Source organism: Rhinolophus hipposideros (assembly GCF_964194185.1).
Source record: "Rhinolophus hipposideros genome assembly, chromosome: 5".
Taxonomy (NCBI): domain Eukaryota; kingdom Metazoa; phylum Chordata; class Mammalia; order Chiroptera; family Rhinolophidae; genus Rhinolophus; species Rhinolophus hipposideros.
In genome coordinates this window covers 18,363,843-18,381,775 of record NC_138051.1, presented here as the reverse complement: position 1 = coordinate 18,381,775, position 17,933 = coordinate 18,363,843, and the positions used below count along the sequence as shown (strand labels likewise).

The following is a 17,933-nucleotide window of genomic DNA, read 5'->3' as shown; positions in this document are numbered from 1 at the left end:
TATAAGACCCGGTCTTACACTATATATAAGACCGGGTCTTATAGTAAAATAAAGACTGGGGGGGGTCCTTATACTATAATATATTATATAAGACCCGGTCTTACAGTAAAATAAGACCGGGTCTTATATTAATTTTTGCTCCAAATGAAGCATTAGAGCTGATTCTCCGACTAGGTCTTATTTTCGGGGAAACACGGTAAGCTTAAATGAAGAACAGTTTTGAGGGTGCTAGACGTGGCATTTTAAAAACAGTTAACAATATGAGTTTGTTGGATAGAAAGGCAAGTGAAATCAGGTGGGTGGGCAGATTTACTGTGGAAAAAGGAAAAGCAAAAACTTGAGGATAAAGTATACCAACAGTTGAGTAAGATGTGAGAGTGTGAGAAATGTGGATATTAAGAAGGTTGTGAATTTTAGATGTCAGAAATACAGGCATTCTTAATAATGATGGCATCCAAAGTGTCGCTTTATTAATGTATCTCTAGTTATATTGCCCAAAAGCATCAATCCAAAAATTTCATTTTTATGAACCTGGAAAGGAAAGTAGCACATATACAAAGGGTGAAATATGGAATTTTAGTTAAATAATATTTTGCAGTTTCTAGTAGTGGTTTCCAGGATATCTTGTCCAGACACATCAGAAAACTAGAGATCATTAAAATAACGATATAATAGGGTTTTTATACATCAAAATCCACATGTAAATGGATACATATCCAAGGGCTTAAAGACAAATCAGATTTAAGCAATATAATAAACTATATCCAGCTTTTGTTCCATTAGTATTTTTTGTAGGTACTAGCTTGTATTCACCAGTAATTTCACTTGAGGCCTCTTAGACTAATCAAAGAGGGTATATTGAGAACATCTACGTATGGGAAAACCAAAGGACATTTTATAGGTTCAATCAGATTTCTGCAATTCAAAAGATGATTCTGAAATGCACAGAAAGGTATAAATAGTTCAAAGACACTAAACATTTTAATATAGTCCTATATTTTTCTTAAAAAGTTTATTATTTCTGAGGTATAAATAATTTCTGCTCAGAAAGTTGTAACTCATCGATACAGTTATTGTTCACACATAAACAGAGAAATAGCTGACAGTTGCTAGTTATAAATTTGAAGGTTTCCCAACAACTTACCACTGTCTTGAATCCAAGTTCCTAAGTTCTCTAAGTAGTTTTTCATTTTTCTTCAAGAGATGAAAGCTCCTCCTAAACAGGGAAATTTATAAACATTTTCATCACCTTTGCAGTGAATGACATGACGGTCTTGGAAATACTTTCCACTCTACTCATGCAACTCAACACTGTTTTTGCCTTTCCATACTTCTAACACAAAGAAGAACAGACCTTAAAAAAAATGTAAAGAATATATGTCATTATTTCTACCGAGGCCCTCATAAATTTCAGCCAGTGGATCATATCAATTGTTCATTTCAATTTTTCTTTGTGGCTGTGAGCTTCCCATACTCATATCCAGAAAACAATGAATAAAAATACTTGTAAATTCCTTCTCAAGAATTTCATAAAAATGTGAGTTTTTCCTCATGAGAAATAAAATAGTTTCAAAATCTAAACCATTAGCAAGTAAGCATGTGTAATCCAAATGGAATTTGCTTTTTTCCTTGTTTAACATTACATGTGGCATAGTTTTTCACACTATGAGGCAATGTATAAATTTTACTATGTTCTATAGGTACAAAATACAGTAGTACTCTTCCCCCTTACCCAGTTTCAGTTACCCATGGTCAACCATGGTCCAAAAATATTAAATGGAAAATTCCACAAATAAACAATTCATAAATTTTGCTTGCTGTTTTGAGTAGCAGGATGAAATCGCACTCTGTCCCACCTGGGACATGAATCGTCCTTTTGTCCAGCGTATCCATTCTGTATATGCTACCACCTGTTAGTTGCTTAGTAGCCATCTCAATAATGGCCGAGACAGAAATCACATTCACATAACTTTGATTACAGTATATTATTATAATTGTTCTATTATTAGTTATTAATGTTAATTTCTTCCTGTGCTTAATTTATATATTAAACTTTATCATGGGTATGAATGTATAGGAACAAACATAGTTTATATAGGGTTCGGTACTATTGCAGTTTCAGGCACCCACTGGAGGGTCTTAGAATGCATCCATCGCAGATATAGGGGCATTAGTGTATACGTACAAATTATAATCATGAAATCAATGGTTGGTGAGGTAAAATATAGTCTCCCACCTTTAATTTTTCTCAAGAGACAATACACAGACCATTCTATGGTAAAAGAAAATATAATGTGTTTATATGCGTGGCAATTACCTATATTTGGACATACTCTAAAGCAAATTGTGTTCCTGATATAATGTGGCTTTCCCATAAGGCAGAGGATACTCCCTTCTAATAAATGGAAGGTCTTAAATCAAATAAGATTATAAACACTAGGCAAACAAGTAGAACTCCATTTCAACGCTTCACATGCATTTTAATTACTGTAAGATTTATTCATCCAGTGATACCTCTTACTACAAATTGAACAAAAACAATACGTTAAATAATGCTTCTTCTCCTATTTCCTTGCAGCTTTCAGTATCATAGAAATTTAAAAATAAATGTATATTAATAATGCTTTATACTAGTGTACAATTTTAGTTATTTTATGTACAGTATCTAATATGTGAGGTAGGAGTTATTTCCTCATTTTGTAGATTGTGGTCCAAGGCTCAAAGATTAAATGGCTCTAACCTGGGTCTTCTGATTTAAGCCTAACGCCTTTTCATTTAACTCCTACCTAACTTACTTGAATACTTTGTGTGTTTACTTCAAGTTTTTAATGAGGTTTTGCAACATGCATAAGAAAACAAAAATGTTAAAAATGAAATCCAGATTCTTCTCTTGATGCTAAATATTAATTTCTGATACAAACAAGAAATGATCATATTGCTGTTTGTCTGAAAATTGTTGGGCTTATGTTACATAATGAAGAAAAACGTATTTGGGCTCTGCCCCCAGTTCCTGACAGAGAGCTCCTAAAACCCCTGTAATTTCCTGAGTGATGGAGGTGACAGGAGCATCTCACAGAGATCCTAAATCCGTTGGGTTTTTCTGGGTAATTGGAACATCTTTTGTTCTAATGAAGTGACTCTTGGTGGGCTCCTGGATAACTTCAGGATGAGGCCTCATCACCAGAAAGAGCAACCATGATTAGAAGGTTGGAACTTTCAGCTCCATCTCTGGGGAGGGGGAGGAGCTGGAGACTGAGTTAATATCAATCGTACCTATGTGATGAGGCCTCCATAACAATCCCTAAATTAGGGGGGTTCAGAAAGCTTTCAGGCTGGTGAACACAACACATTCAATGTGCTGGCAAGGTGGTACGCTCCAGCTCCACAGGGACAGAAGCTCCTGCACTTGGGATCCTTCCAGACTTCATCCTCTGTACCTCTTCATCTGTCTGTCCATTTATATCCTTTAATTATCCTTTATAATAAAGCAGTAAATGTAAGTAAATGTTCTGTGAGCCATTATAGCTAATTATTAAACCTATGGAGGAGGTTGTAGGACCCCGGATTTATAGCTGGTTGGTGAGAAGTATGGGTGGCCCAGACTTGCAACTGGTGTCTGGAGTGTGGGGCAGTCTTGTAGTTCTCAGCCTTCAACCTATCTGTGCTAACTCCAGGTAGTGCCGGAACTGCTTGGTGTGGAAAACTCACACATTTGTGAATAAGAAAAAAGTTTTTCCTATTAGCTTACACGAAGGTTGGAAAAAACATCTTTTTCAATTTTATGAGCTATAATTTCTAAGTCATATAATTCTGCTAGTCATTATGAAAATGTTAATAGTTAATTTATTGGGTTAGGGTACCTTTTTATTCCTTGAATCCTTACATAATTCAGTAGTCTCAAAAAAAAAAAAAATCTGCCCAATGGTCAAATAACTAATTTAGGAGATAAAATTTAGTAAGGACAGAGACTAAAATACTTGATCAAAAGATGAATAAGACAAATGTGTAAAAAAAAAAAAAAAAAAAGAAAGAAAGAAAACAATTTCTCTTTTATTCTTACCTTTTGTCCCAGGAATTCATTCCCAATATACTAAGAAGCAATCTGCAATAATAAAATGCTGATTGAGGCTTTTGAGGTGTTGGTTCATCCTGCTCCATAGCTTTCATGTTTAAGTCATTAAAATGTTTCTCAACGAATTCTTTTTCCTCTGTATGTTGCTTGAGGATAGCATTAATAACATCATTTTCCTGTTTTTCAGAAATGCACACAGGTTGCGGAGCAGGTATGTTAAGTGAGATTCCAGTTCTCTGCAAGCATTCTGGACTGGTTACACCTAAATACTGCAAAAGCTCGTCAAGAACATCTTCTTCATCTCTTATTGTATCCCAAGTTGGTACAGTTTCTCTAAATCTTTTAAATTGGAAGGAAATCCCATCTTTTACTGTTGTATCTTCGGAGCATTCATTAGGTGCAGGAGGCTCTTCTGGCTTTTCTTGGTGAGACAATGAAAGCGTGAGAGATGTAGGTTCTGACAAGCCACTTACAGGAGGTGGTCCATACAGGATGGCAGAATCCCACGAATATTTTCCAGAGAGATCACGTACTATGATTCTGACATTAGAATTGGCTGATGCAAGACCAGCAGATAAACCTCCCCCAGGGATACTCTCTTCTGATCTGATCTGGATACAGGACACTAAGGTTGTATTGTTCAACACGAAGAACTGGATATTTGGACTCTCAAAAAGTTCAGGAGAAAGTTCAGTGCTTTCACTGTAATGATTGTCATGATTTTCACACACCTGACTTGTTAACATAGCAGGACCACCACTCATTGGATAATGGCCCAAGTGATTTACCAGATGTGTAATAACAGTGCGGGCAGCTATAGAGATTAATCCTTGTTGCATCTGAGTTTTCACTAGAAATAAAAAAATAAAAAAATAAGGGAGTGGGAATACTGTTGTTTCCTAGGACGTCATATTAATAGTGAAACATTAGACAAGCAGGGATTTCATCACATTATCAAAATCACATTCAAATATTTCAGTAATTATTAGTATTTCCAATTTAGACTGTATTATAGGAATGATGGCAAAGAAAACTGTTCTTTGATGAAGTTCTGTTGTTAATTTCATAAGGAAGCCCTTTTGGAAATTTTTGCTTATTGATTCTTAATTTGAACTTAAGCCTTTAAATGTACATAGTACCTTCAAAGAAGGATCAAAAACTATTAGAAATCACTTGAAATCACTTAGCACAGATTAGAAAGCCAATGAAATCCAACTGATAAGTTTTTTTTGTTTATCTCATGAGCAGATTCAGAAACACAGTTTGCAGCATGCCTTAAATGACACTTAATTACAGCTTTTATCGATGTAAAAGTTTCCGAGAAAAGTTATCTTTCACTAAACTTCAGGAGTTGGGATCAATTTAAATGAGTCATTAGTCATTATATGCCAAGGAAGCTTTACTTTAAAGTTAGAAAAATTCTGTATTGGCTTGCTTATGTATTTTTTTTTCTAAGGTATTTTTCCGGGGTATTGTGGTCTCATTTGAGCAGTTAGTGGTATGTAAGAAACATTTTTCCCCTTCCTTACGGACATTAGGGAAAGCAGATAGATAAGGAGCATATCCACATGAGTAAATTAAAAAAATCATAGGAAACAGTAAAAAGAGAAAACTCAAAGCATTTAGGCAATAGGAGGCCTGAAAAGGCAAGGTGCCGAATGGCAGGAACTGAAGGAGAAGGAAAAGGGAGGGGAGAAGAAAGAACACAGAAAGAAGAGAGTACAGGGAGGAAGGAGGAAGTGCAGCTAGACAGTAACTATCAAAGCCCACTAGCCCAAGACTGCCAGTGTGATTCTAAGAGGGCTGATGTGGAAATCAATTCAAGGAGTGAGTGGTGTCAAGAAGTGGGGACAATTTGGTGATGTTTACCTTGATACTTTTCATCTAGGAGATGGGATATCAGTTGTCATTGGTAAAGAAGTACTAATCATTTACGTATGAAGAGAATGTTTAGTTTTGTGTGTGTTTACAGAGTTCTTGTCTTAGTTATAGAAATGATTACAGAATGACTGTCTCTGTATTGTTCTATCACAGTTACAGAGTGATCTTGTCTGAGTATTGTTTATATTCTGAAAGTTAATCATTTGGAAATATTATGGCTTAGCTGCAAGAATAAATAATAGATTTGAAAATGTCCTGATGGTCAAAAGTATTATCTGTATTCGATAAATTCCTTAATTTTAAGTGTACTTTGCGATGAGTTCTGGTAACTGTATAGAACTGTGTAACCACCAACATAATCAATATACAGTAAAACTCCCATATCAAAAAAGGGATAAATTTTATTTTATGTAAATTACATTTTTTAAAATTTATTGGTTTCAGGAGTAAATTACATCTTAATAAACCCAACTTAAGTTTCTAAGGAGACTAGCTTGTACATTGCTGATATGATTACTTAAAAAGAAGCAAGAGAGAAGAACAAGTGTTACATTTTCAAGGCTGTAGCCCTCAAGATTCAGAACCATCACCACTGGGAAACAGGCCGAAAATCAGCAAGAAACCAGCTGCTATCCCATTAGGACCAAAAACATTTTCCCCACGTCTTCAATTCTATAAAAGAACAGTTTCCTTTGGTCTTTGGTTGATTTTGAAATGTTACTGAGTACCAAAATTTTAATCTTCCATTATCGATCAACTTTTATGTCTACATACATGTACATATGAACATTTTCAGTTTATTTAAAAACTCAATTACATTGAGCTGTTATAGTCATTGTATTTCTGTCTAGTTCTGAAAATCAGTTATTCAACACTAGATAACCACACTAAATGATTAATCTTAATTCAGTTCTACATTTTCAAGACTGTGAGCAAAGTAAAAAGATATGCACTAGATGATGAGAAACAGAGGGGTAGCTTGAATCTAATATCTGCTTTCCCTTCTCTAATTGTAACAGAATATGGTAATGTTAACACCGGAAGGGGTCTTTACAGATGACCTAGCCAGTACGTCTTACTTTGCACACGAAGACAAATGGGTTCACAGAAGATAAGAGATTTGTTTGTCACAGAAGATTTTACATCAGTTCTGGTTTTTTCCTTCTTTACCACAACTCTGATTCCCGTATTTTTTTCTCTTTTGTTCAATTGCCTTTTTCTTTTGGCAAGACATTGTGACATAAGCAAACAATGAACTCAAAATTTATTTTTTTCTGTGTATAGTAACTTCAAAAGTGTTACTTTGCATAAATTACTAAATAAATGGCCATGATAAATTGAAAAAGCTCATTTAAATAAGACTAAATCTTGTCTTAAATAGTAATAAAAATTATAATTAAAGATTTTCTTATTTTTGATGTAGGAAAAACATTTCTGCTCTTTTTCTTCTTCCTTTTGACTGAGTGATAAGCTTAAACAGGTGACTCATTCTAAGCAGTGAATCTTTTTTGTGGAACATTTCTGAAGAAGCAAAAGAGTGTAATTTAATAGACATAGATCACAGAAAAGGGAAGAATTCCTGACTTTGTCCCTGGCTTGCTCTGTGATCATGGACAAATTAAATGAAACTCCTTAAGCCCCATTTTTCTGTAAGAATAACAGATTTTTTTGTAAATATAAATTGAAAACTCATACACAAAGCAAGATTTAACAGAAACAATATAAATCATTCAATTGTGAGAGCATTTATAAGTAACATAGGTTTTCTGAGTTCCTTTATCAAGCTTGCTCATAAATAAACCGCAAGAATGAGCCAGCTCTTTCCTTAAAACATAAACTCCTAAGTCCAGGTACCAATCCATCCTATATATGCTCTTCCCAAAAGAAGAGATAGTGGGAATGCAATTTAAATGAGCTTGTTCACAAATCTGTCATAATTATTAACACTGAGAACACCTAAGAAATAAATGTAGATTTCAGGTGTAGGTAAAAACATTTTCTTGCCTAAGTTGTTTCTCTAAATTTAGGATATATATAAATATAGAATTACAAAAACAATCTTTCAACTTAATTGGGCAGTTAGATTTATCTCTGAGTTATAAGCTACAGAACATATGTATCTTCTACATAACTACTTAGATATAAAGAAAACATGAAATGCTCTAATTTAGAAATTCAAAAATGAAATTCTAAAATAACCATCCTTGTGAGAATATGCAAAATGAAGATATCGATGCTTCTAAGGCTTTGTGTAACTAGCATTCATTTTAAAAAGTCTATTCAGGGTTGTCTTTTCAGATTGTCAGATTAAACAAACCCTACAGCATTTGCAGCAAACCCATAATTACAGATTATTATGGCATACAAAGCAACAAGACATAAAAAGCCGCTGCAATTCACTGCACTGTAATAGAACATGCAGAGGAAGTTAATTTTGGCAAATGCTTTAAATATTAGCTTTGCATAATGTGTATAGGTGAAACTATAATTAGGACAGAATGAATTCTTTGGAGCCTCCTTTCACTCTGACCCTGCAAATGATGACTTTTTGCTAATAAGACTACTGCCATTTGACAAAAAGCCAACTTCACTACCTTATTCTTTAGTAAATTTAATAATTACAGCTACTCCTGCCAATAGTTCTCAAATCAGACCTGTTCAATCCAATACTGAGCTTATTAGGGACACTCTATGTTTAGAAATCTTTGGCCAAAAAAGTACTTGAAGATGATGAAGCATGCCTTAGACAAGGGCACAATGATTAATCATTTTCGCCACATTAAAAAAAAGGCAACACGTAGTCACTACACACCACAGAATCACCTGCTGTTAATTCACAGCTGTTTCTGAAAGGTTCTGCATTTATTTGTTCCTTAATACCTTGAAGAAAGTCCAAAGGGAATAACTAAATACTTTAGAGAATAGTACTCCAGAGTATTTGGTATCAATATATTTAAAATCATCTCATCTATATAAAATCTTCACTTTTGTGTCTTTTAAAGTGACTGTTATTAGCGGTGCAGTAAATTTGGTAGTAAATGCATTAAAACTTCCCTTTATATAAGTAAACAATTTATTTCACTTTTTAAAAAAGTTTCAGATATACATTATATTGCCCTAAATCAAATTTTATCATTTTACACCTTTAAAAATACAAAAAGCAACTAATCTTTTTATATAACTTTGTTTTTAAGTAAAATAAACACTGTAATTTGCTATGCTAAATCTAACAAGTCACCTATATCAATTATTGTCTCAATTACTTTGCTCTAATGTGCTGCCCAGTAGATCTTTATTATATCTGAGCTATAATTTAAGTCTCATATTCCTATTTCACTTGTATATTTGTGTTCTAGACAAACTATTAGCAACCTGTGGTCCACCCAAAACCCTAACCCTATTTCCTTGAGGTGGAACTTCGTATCTTCACTTGCAATTGATGTCATCAATTCATTATCATGGCCACATCCTAGACGTTTTAATCTAGTAATAACTATACTGCCTTTAAAACTCACTCTTCCTTAATAGCTTACTGTTTGACTACCACCTCCTAGTCTAGTGACTTCCCAATTTTGGTTTTGTAGAGCCCTTGGAGAGGGCTCTTGGAGATGCATAGATCTCAGCTTCCACCCTGCTGCAGCTTTACTTCAAAAAGTTTTACAAATTTGGTTTCCTAGTAAAATTTATTTGAAGAGGTTCCACTGCTTAAGAACTCATTTGAACAACCACTGCCTGAACATGCTGATGCTCTTTGGGTGCTCAACCATTGCTGCATATCAATCATCTGCAAAGCTTTTAGAAATCCCACATCAGTGTATTAAAATCTCTACGATGGGACCAGAGCATCATTATTCTAATGTGAGCCAAGGCTGACAGTCACTGTTCTAACTTCTTATTACCAACCACATCTACTCTCTGACTCATAGGATCACTCCATTTTTTTCCAACTTATTAGACATTTCCTAGCATGAAGTCAATCCTCACCAAGCTTAGATTTTATGGTTAAATCATATATCCATATCCTAAAAGCAATAGTTCCCTTGTATTTCTGCCACATCCACTTTACTGACTGTTGACTGGTACAAACGAAACTTTGTAGTTTCCATTTCATATTGGGCCCTCAAAAACTTCTGTCAATTTCCTTCATTTACTTCCAGCTTCATCGTTCTGGTCTCAGAAGGGCTAATAACAGCACCTATACTTTCCAGTTCACCCTTCAGGAACTTCACTCTATTAATGATGATCCCCTTCCCACCTTCCTTCTCAGCCTTCTCGGCTTATAATTAATTTCAACTCTCTTCATCCTTAAAAATCCCTTAACCCTGAATCGTCCTTTAGTTTACCTAGTATTTTACCACTTTTTTAAACAGTCAATCTTCTTTAAAGAGTTCTTTCTATAGATGGCTCTACTTCCTTAACTCCTGCCTGCTCCACAACCCAGCCTTCTACTTCTGCCTCCCACTTCTCTGCAAAACTAAACAGACATTTGTCAGTGATTTTGTAAATCTACTCTCTGTCATTTAATACTGCTGGCCAGTCTTCTAAAAATCTTTATCCTCTCTTCATTTCTGAAAAACTACTGCCTCGCTTTTCCTTCTTTTCCAATTTTTTTCTTCTCAGAATGAGCGCGCGCACACACACACACCACATATGTATATGTATATGTATATATGTATATGTACATATATATATACACACTCATACACACACACACACACACACACACACACACACACACACATATACACCAGGGGTGCCAAAAAACAAAAAAATGTACACATGACTTGTATTCATTTCTTGTTATAGGTAAACATTGAGTGTTACAATTTTAATACGTTGTTTTCTTTCTTAAAATGTGTACACATTTTTTGGCGCCCTCTGTTTACCTATTTTCCTAACAGCTCTCTGCTAAGATCTAGAGCTGCATTTGTCCGCCCGGTACCTTCATGTAACTATCAAACAGGCGCCCCAAACTAAACCGTTTCCAACACTGCCCTCCTCGTTTTCCATCCCATCCTCTGAATTCTCTCACATTCTTGGTCTAGTTGGGGGAAAACCTAATTTAAGCCTTTAGCAACTCTTGCTTGGCCTATTACAAAAGCCTCATGATTAGTCACTCTGATCCTGGGTTAACCTCCCTAAAATCAATCTAACATACCAGAGATCGGAGAACTTCTTTGTAAGGAGCCGACACTAAAGGGGTCAGCTTCATAGGCCACACAATCTCTGTTGCAACTACTCAACACTACTGTTTTTTGCACAAAAGCAGCCATTATGATATGTAAGTGAACACACAGAGATGTCCCAATAATACTTTATTTATAGAAACAGGTGGCGGGCGTGGGCCACGATTTGTTGACTCCTATAAAACACTATTGTCCAAGTTCTCTTAATACTAATTTTATCATATATATCACCTCCTTAAAACCCTTCAATGATTGCTGGCTTCCTCTAGGGTACCCATCTCTTCAGTGTACTTTTATTTTTATACTCATATTATAAGGTTGTTTACATCTTTCCTTTATATCAGATTGTATACTCTCTGAATGTAGAAGCAATGTGGCTTAAAAAAATGTTAGTGAGTTCACTATGTACCAAGAACTATGCAAAGGGTTTTACACGTATTATCTTATGTAGTACTCAAAATGACCCTATGAGGAAATGAATATTATTATCATCCCCATTTTACAAATAAGGATACAGGCATAGTCACTCAGCTATTAAATGAGAGTCAAAATTCAATACCACGTCTGCCAGACTCCAAAGCTAAATCTCTTATTCAATTATATAAATCCTATGATGTACAAAGTAAAATATCAAAAATAACTTATCAGAATAACAGCTAGAAACACAAAAGGCATGTCATCACATATAATCTTAGTAATTGCATATCTGAAGTTATTTTTTAAAAATGAACTTTGCTGTAAAAATATACATACTGAGGTAAACAACTACAAAGTAAGATATATCTTCCTCCATTATTTCCACCCGTGGCCTTAAATTATGCACTGAGAGAACCCAAACAATATTGTTCTGAAGCAAATTCACTTTACCTTCTGTTACTGGCTGGAGTTTAGAAGATCGCTCTGAATCAGGAGAGTGCAGAGGTTCAGGCTCTTTCAGACTTTCCAAATGCATAAAAGGATCATAATCTACAGATGCCAAGTCTGAGAGGCTTATTGGAAAATACCTTGGATTGCTAAAACACTGAGCTCCATAAACACATCCATGTAATACCTGAAAATACAGGGGGAAAAAACATACAAGTTTTCCTTTTCAGTGAAAATAAATAAATAAAAGTAAAAGGAGGAAAAAAAAAGTCCACTGGTGATACAAGACCTTGACAAAATTTTAAATATTTTATAACTTAGTTCCCTAATCAAAACAAAATTTAACACTTCTTAAGCAGAAGAATGAGTAAAATTTAACTCATGATTCTTATATTCAACAAAGACTTATGGCTGCTTTCAAAATTTTGCAATGAAATAGCAGTGTCTTGTAGGAATTACTTTTTAATTATCTTCAGGTACTATAAGGCAAATCTATGTTCTTAGGGAATACCTAGCTCTAAAACAATGAAAATTAATACCAGGGAATGTTATTTCCTTAGGTACTAAAAACCCTTGGTTACCAAATAAATAATAAAGCAAAGAAGTGTACCTTATAAATGCAATTGAGGACAGATTTTTCTATTTTATCATTTTCTGCTCCTGTAGCATGGACTGGTTGGAGCAGAGTCTTTAAAGGTAAGGCCATGATCCAGTCCAGAAGGCACAGAAGTAAGGATACCACCAACTGGAACAACAAAAAAGATCATTATTATTGTAAACTCATAAGACAAGAGCTTAACACCAACTTATTTCTCGTTTTCCAAATTTATTTCAGGAACTTCAATCATAAGTTCCAACATTAATATTTACCCAGACCTAACTGATTTTAAGATGTTGTATATGAACATTATTGTGGGTTTCTCCCTTATATTTCATGGCAAGTACAATGAAACCTGAAGCATAATAAAAACAGGAATGTTAAAAATTCTTTTTTATTTAAAATAAATATTGTGCTTAAAAGACAACAGACATCAATTAGCTATACTTGTTTAACTGCCTAAGCAGTGGAATACAAAGGAAATGTATTCCATATGTATTACAATCACTTCCACATTCATTTTCTAATTTAACAAGACCTCATTATCTTGCTAGAAAGACTGCCTTTAACCCCTTTCTCAAACTGTTACTAATTTTTTAAAATGAATCTTTCCGCTAGACACTTTTAAACCAATGGATGTTATAGCCAAACACTTTTATTCAAAACAAGGAGTAAAACAGCAGAACCTATGTGGTTCACTTTTTGGATAAAGAATCACAATTAGTATCATAGAAGTGTCAGTTAAGTAGCAGTACCGTGTTTCCCCCAAAATAAGACCTAGCTGGACAATCAGCTGTAACACGTCTTATGGAGCAAAAATTAATATAAGACCCGGTATTCTATCGTATCGTATCGTATCATCATATCATATCATACCCGGTCTTATGTTATAGTAAAATAAGATCAGGTCTTATATTAATTTGTGCTCAAAATGACACATTAGAGCTGATTGTCCGGTTAGGTCTTATTTTCGGGGTAACACAGTAAGAGATGTGCTCATCTTTAGAGTGAAAGACCACCTCTCCAACTCAAGGAGCAAATCACAGCAAGCTTTTCCCCATGTGGAGACAGAGTCCCACAGTGCAGTTTCCAGGCTCCTGGCCTTGCATGGGCTCGGGTAGTGAATGCTGGCTCGGGTAGTGAATGACCATCAACTGTGATTGGCTGGCCATCAGCTGTAACCGGTTAGCCAACTGGCTACTGATATAACTGCAGGGCTGCATTGATTGGTTGGTTGGTTGGCAGGCAGAGAAGTGAATGGCAGACTGCGGATCGTATGGCTACTACTGTGTGTGTCTTGCTCGGCCGCCGGAGAGAATATAGTGATATGACTCCCCTATCTATGGCTCCATGGGTGTTCCCGTTTGGCCTAGCCATATCCTGCATTTTTATGTGGGGAGCGGGCCGCAGGCTGCCCTGCACGACACCCCATTCTCCCATTGCAAACTTTCATGAAGATCAGGGCAGTTTGGGAAAAATTGTGAAAGAGAGATGAGAACTAGGTACAAACCTAAAAACCACCCAGAAGGAAAAAGTCTACCCTGAGTATGCGAACTGTTGTACTAACCACGAACTGTTAACATGAAACATTAGAGGAAAGCTGAGGAAAAGCACTAAAACAATTGTAGTGCCAAAATGTAACATAAGCAAACATTCCTGATGGATTTCAAGTCCATATAAAAAACAGATTTGTACTGTTAAACTTAATTTACCAAGAACCAGAAAAACTATGGACTGAAACTAGAATTATTACGGAAGAATGAAGAAAGATAATGCTGGAAGTAAAAAGAAAATTGAGGTGGCTGAGAGAAGAAACACTAAAAATTGTTTGAGAGGTAAGAGGCAAAACTAAAAGGTGACAAAAGCAAGGTTAGAATACTGAATACAATTTTTCAATGGCTATCATGTAAACATAAAAAGAACTATTACAACAGTCAGTATAATGAGATGGAAGGGAGCAGCAAAAAAAAGAAAAATAAGAGAGCTCTACCAAAAGATACAAAAAGTAAAAGGCAAATTCAAATCCAGACTAGGAATGCTGAATGACCGATAAGGAAGCACTTTATCTGATCAGGAGAAAATAAAACGCATATGTAAACAGAACTGAGAAGCTATTTAGAAGAGGCAAAAGGCTAACAGGTACCTTTGAGGAAGAGTCCTATGAGAAAGAACCTATAATTCTAGAAAGTGAAGTGAAACTTGCCCTGAAAGTACTGGGAAGAAATAAATCACCAGGGATAAATGGGATACTGATAAAATTATTTCAAGCCACAGAGCCTGAATCTGCCAGTCCTAACAAGAATACATCAACAAATATGGAAAACAAAACAATGGCCTACAGACTGGAAACATTCAATATACGAGTATATCCCAATCTTCAAGAAAGGAGATGCTAAGGAGTGCAGTAAGGTTAGTCTATGCTTTACAGACTAAAGTCTGACTACATGGATTATGAAAAGCTATGGGTTGCTCTGAAAGAACTGGGCTGCCTCAGTTGATCGTCCTGATGTGTAACCTGTATTGTGGACAGGAAGCCACTGTCAGGACAGAATATATATAGAGAGAATGGTTTCCTAGAGACAAAGGTGCTTTTATCTCCGTTTGTTTAATCTGGGTGCAAAACAGGTATGAAAAACTAGGCTAGGCTCTGAAGAAGGAGTGAAAATTGGTGCAAAAATATCAATAACTTAAGATATGTAGATGACACCATCTTCCTGGCAGAAAAGTAGGAATGATTTGAAACAACTTCTGATTAAAGTAAAAGAAGAAAGTGCTAAGTAAAGCAGGACAGCATTTTAACATTAAGAAGACAAAAATCACGACACACAAGAAATACACAACTTTAATGCAGACAATGAAAACATTAAAATGTTTGCTTATTTGGTTCAGTCATCAATTCGAATGGAGACAGCAGCCAAGAAATCAAGAGAAGGCTGAGACTTGGAAGGGCAGCAATGGAAGACTTAGGAAAGATCACCAAGAGTAAAAATGTGTCATTGGAGAACAAGGTTAAGATCATTTACTCCCATGTATTCCAAATTACTATGTAGAGACACAAAAGTTGGACAGTACAGATGTCTGATAAAAAGAATTGATTCATCTGAAATATGATGTTGGAGAAGAGCTCTATGGACACTCTGGAGCATCAGAAAGACAAAAAAGTGGGTGCTAGAGCAAATTAAGCCTAAAAGATCCCTAGTTGCAAAAATGACCAAACTGCAGCTGTCCTACTTCGGACACATCATAAGAAGGCTCGGTTCTTTGAAAAAGACAATGAAGCTGTAGGCATAAGTCTACAGGTGCTAAGCAGGGCTGTTGAGGACAGGACATTGTGGACATTACTCATTCATAGGGGTACCAGGAGTTGGAGCTGACTCAATGGCACGTAATACACACACAATGTGACATCACTGAAATGTAGTGTCAGACAGAATACCTGAGTAGAAAGAACTTAAAAGTACATACAGGAGGCGCGGCCGGATGGCTCAGATGGTAGATCGCAATCTCTCAACAATAAGGTTGCCAGTTCAATTCCTGCATGGGATGGGGGGACTGCAACTAAAGATTGAAAATGGCGACTGGACTTGGAGCTGAGCCGCGCCCTCCACAACTAGATAGAAGGACGACTTAGAGCCAATGAGCTCTGGAGAACACACTGTTCCCCAATATTCCCTAATAAAAAAAATTAAAAAGAAAAAAAAGTACACATAGGGAAGGTAATACTTTGGAGGAGAAGAATATTAAGAGGGAATCTAAGCAATTCAGCTGATTAACAACCCCACCCAATAACCCAATTATGAAGCAGAAGAAAACTGTACCATATTCTAATCTAAGTATTTTCAAACAAGCATTTAGATATGGGGGACAAAGAAAACCCCATCTTAAGTCAGAAATTAAAAATCTAAAATGAAATAATTCAAGAAAGGAAGAACTGATTCACATCAGGAAAAGAACTATAAGAAAAAAAAATCAAAATCATATTAGAAATCAGGCCTGAATTATAAAATGACTAAGGAAGAATAAATTTGAAAAATCAAAAACAAAATTTAATAAGGGGCATTGAAGAACAGTGAGAATACAATTAAGAGAATAAAAACGATGATGTCATAAAATAGCGGCATGAGGTGAGCCTCTTGAAATCTCCCCTGGAATTTATAACAAATTGAACAGTTATAATTCCACAAAAGACTCCTTGTGTGGAAGACAGACTAGACTAAGAAGCATACATCAGAAATCATCTAAATGTAAATGAACTGAACTCACCAATAAAAAGGCACAGAGTAGCACCTTGGATCAAAAAACTAAACCCAACCATATGCTGCCTCCAAGAGATGCTCTCAGCTACAAGGACAAACACACACTCAAAGTGAAAGGGTGGAAATTAATACTCCAAGCAAATAGTATTCAGAGAAAACCAGGTGTAGTTACACTTATATCAGATGAAACAGACTTCAGGATAAAAAAAAGTAACAAGAGACAAAGATGGACATTTCATAATGATAAAGGGGACAATACAAAAAGAAGACATAACAGTCATTAATATTTATGTACCCAATAAGGGAGCCCCGAAATATACAAAGCAAGTACTAACATAACTAAAGGGGAAAATTGATCAAAACACAATTATAGTAGGGGACCTAAACACATCATTGACAGCTACGGATAGGTCAATCCAAAACGAAAATAAATAAGGAAATATCAGCTCTAAATGGTACATTATAAGAAATGGACATAACTGACGTTTATAGAGCAATTCATTGTAGAACATCAGACTATACATTGTTTTCTAGTGTATATGGAACATTCTCAAGGATAGGCCATATATTGGGACATAAAACTGGCCCTGGCAAATTTAAGAAGATTGAAATTATATCAAGCATATTCTCTGATCACAAGGCTTTGAAATTGGGTATCAACTGAAAAAAGAAGCAGGAAACACCACAAAACATGGATTAAACAACATGCTTTTAAAGAACAACTGGGTCAAAAAAGAAATGAGGAGAGATTAAAAGATACATAGAAACAAAATGAAAATACATCCTATCAAAATTATTGGGATGCAGCAAAAGCAGTAACAAAAGGGAAATTTATATCATTACAGGCCTATCTCAAGAAAGAAGAAAAATCACAGATAAAGAACCTCACATTACACCTTAAAGAACTAGAAAAAGAACAAATGAAACCTAAAGTCAGCAGAAGGAAGGAAATAATAAAAATCAGAGCAGAACTAATGAAATAGAGAACAAAAAGACAATAGAAGAAATTAATGCAACAAAGAGCTGGTTCTTTGAAAAGATTAATAAAATTGACAAACTCTTGGATAGGCTCACTA

The 17,933-nt window shown here is 35.3% G+C and overlaps 1 protein-coding gene across 14 annotated transcripts in view; it reads right to left on the bottom strand.

Annotated features, from left to right (window-relative positions):
• The window catches only part of RALGAPA1 (Ral GTPase activating protein catalytic subunit alpha 1), a 214,538-nt gene that overhangs the window by 67,379 nt on the left and 129,226 nt on the right, over window positions 1-17,933 (bottom strand). For all 14 annotated transcript variants that reach the window (XR_013993430.1, XR_013993431.1, XR_013993432.1 and 11 more), the window contains 4 exons: window positions 12,614-12,748; window positions 12,007-12,190; window positions 4,061-4,922; window positions 1,145-1,216 (listed from right to left, as the gene is read on the bottom strand). Coding sequence is in view for 8 of the 14 variants with exons in the window: in XM_081049576.1 (XP_080905702.1) it covers window positions 1,145-1,216; window positions 4,061-4,922; window positions 12,007-12,190; window positions 12,614-12,748 (1,253 nt within the window). In the remaining 6 variants the exon portion in view is untranslated. The remainder of the gene's footprint in view (window positions 1-1,144; window positions 1,217-4,060; window positions 4,923-12,006; window positions 12,191-12,613; window positions 12,749-17,933) is intronic.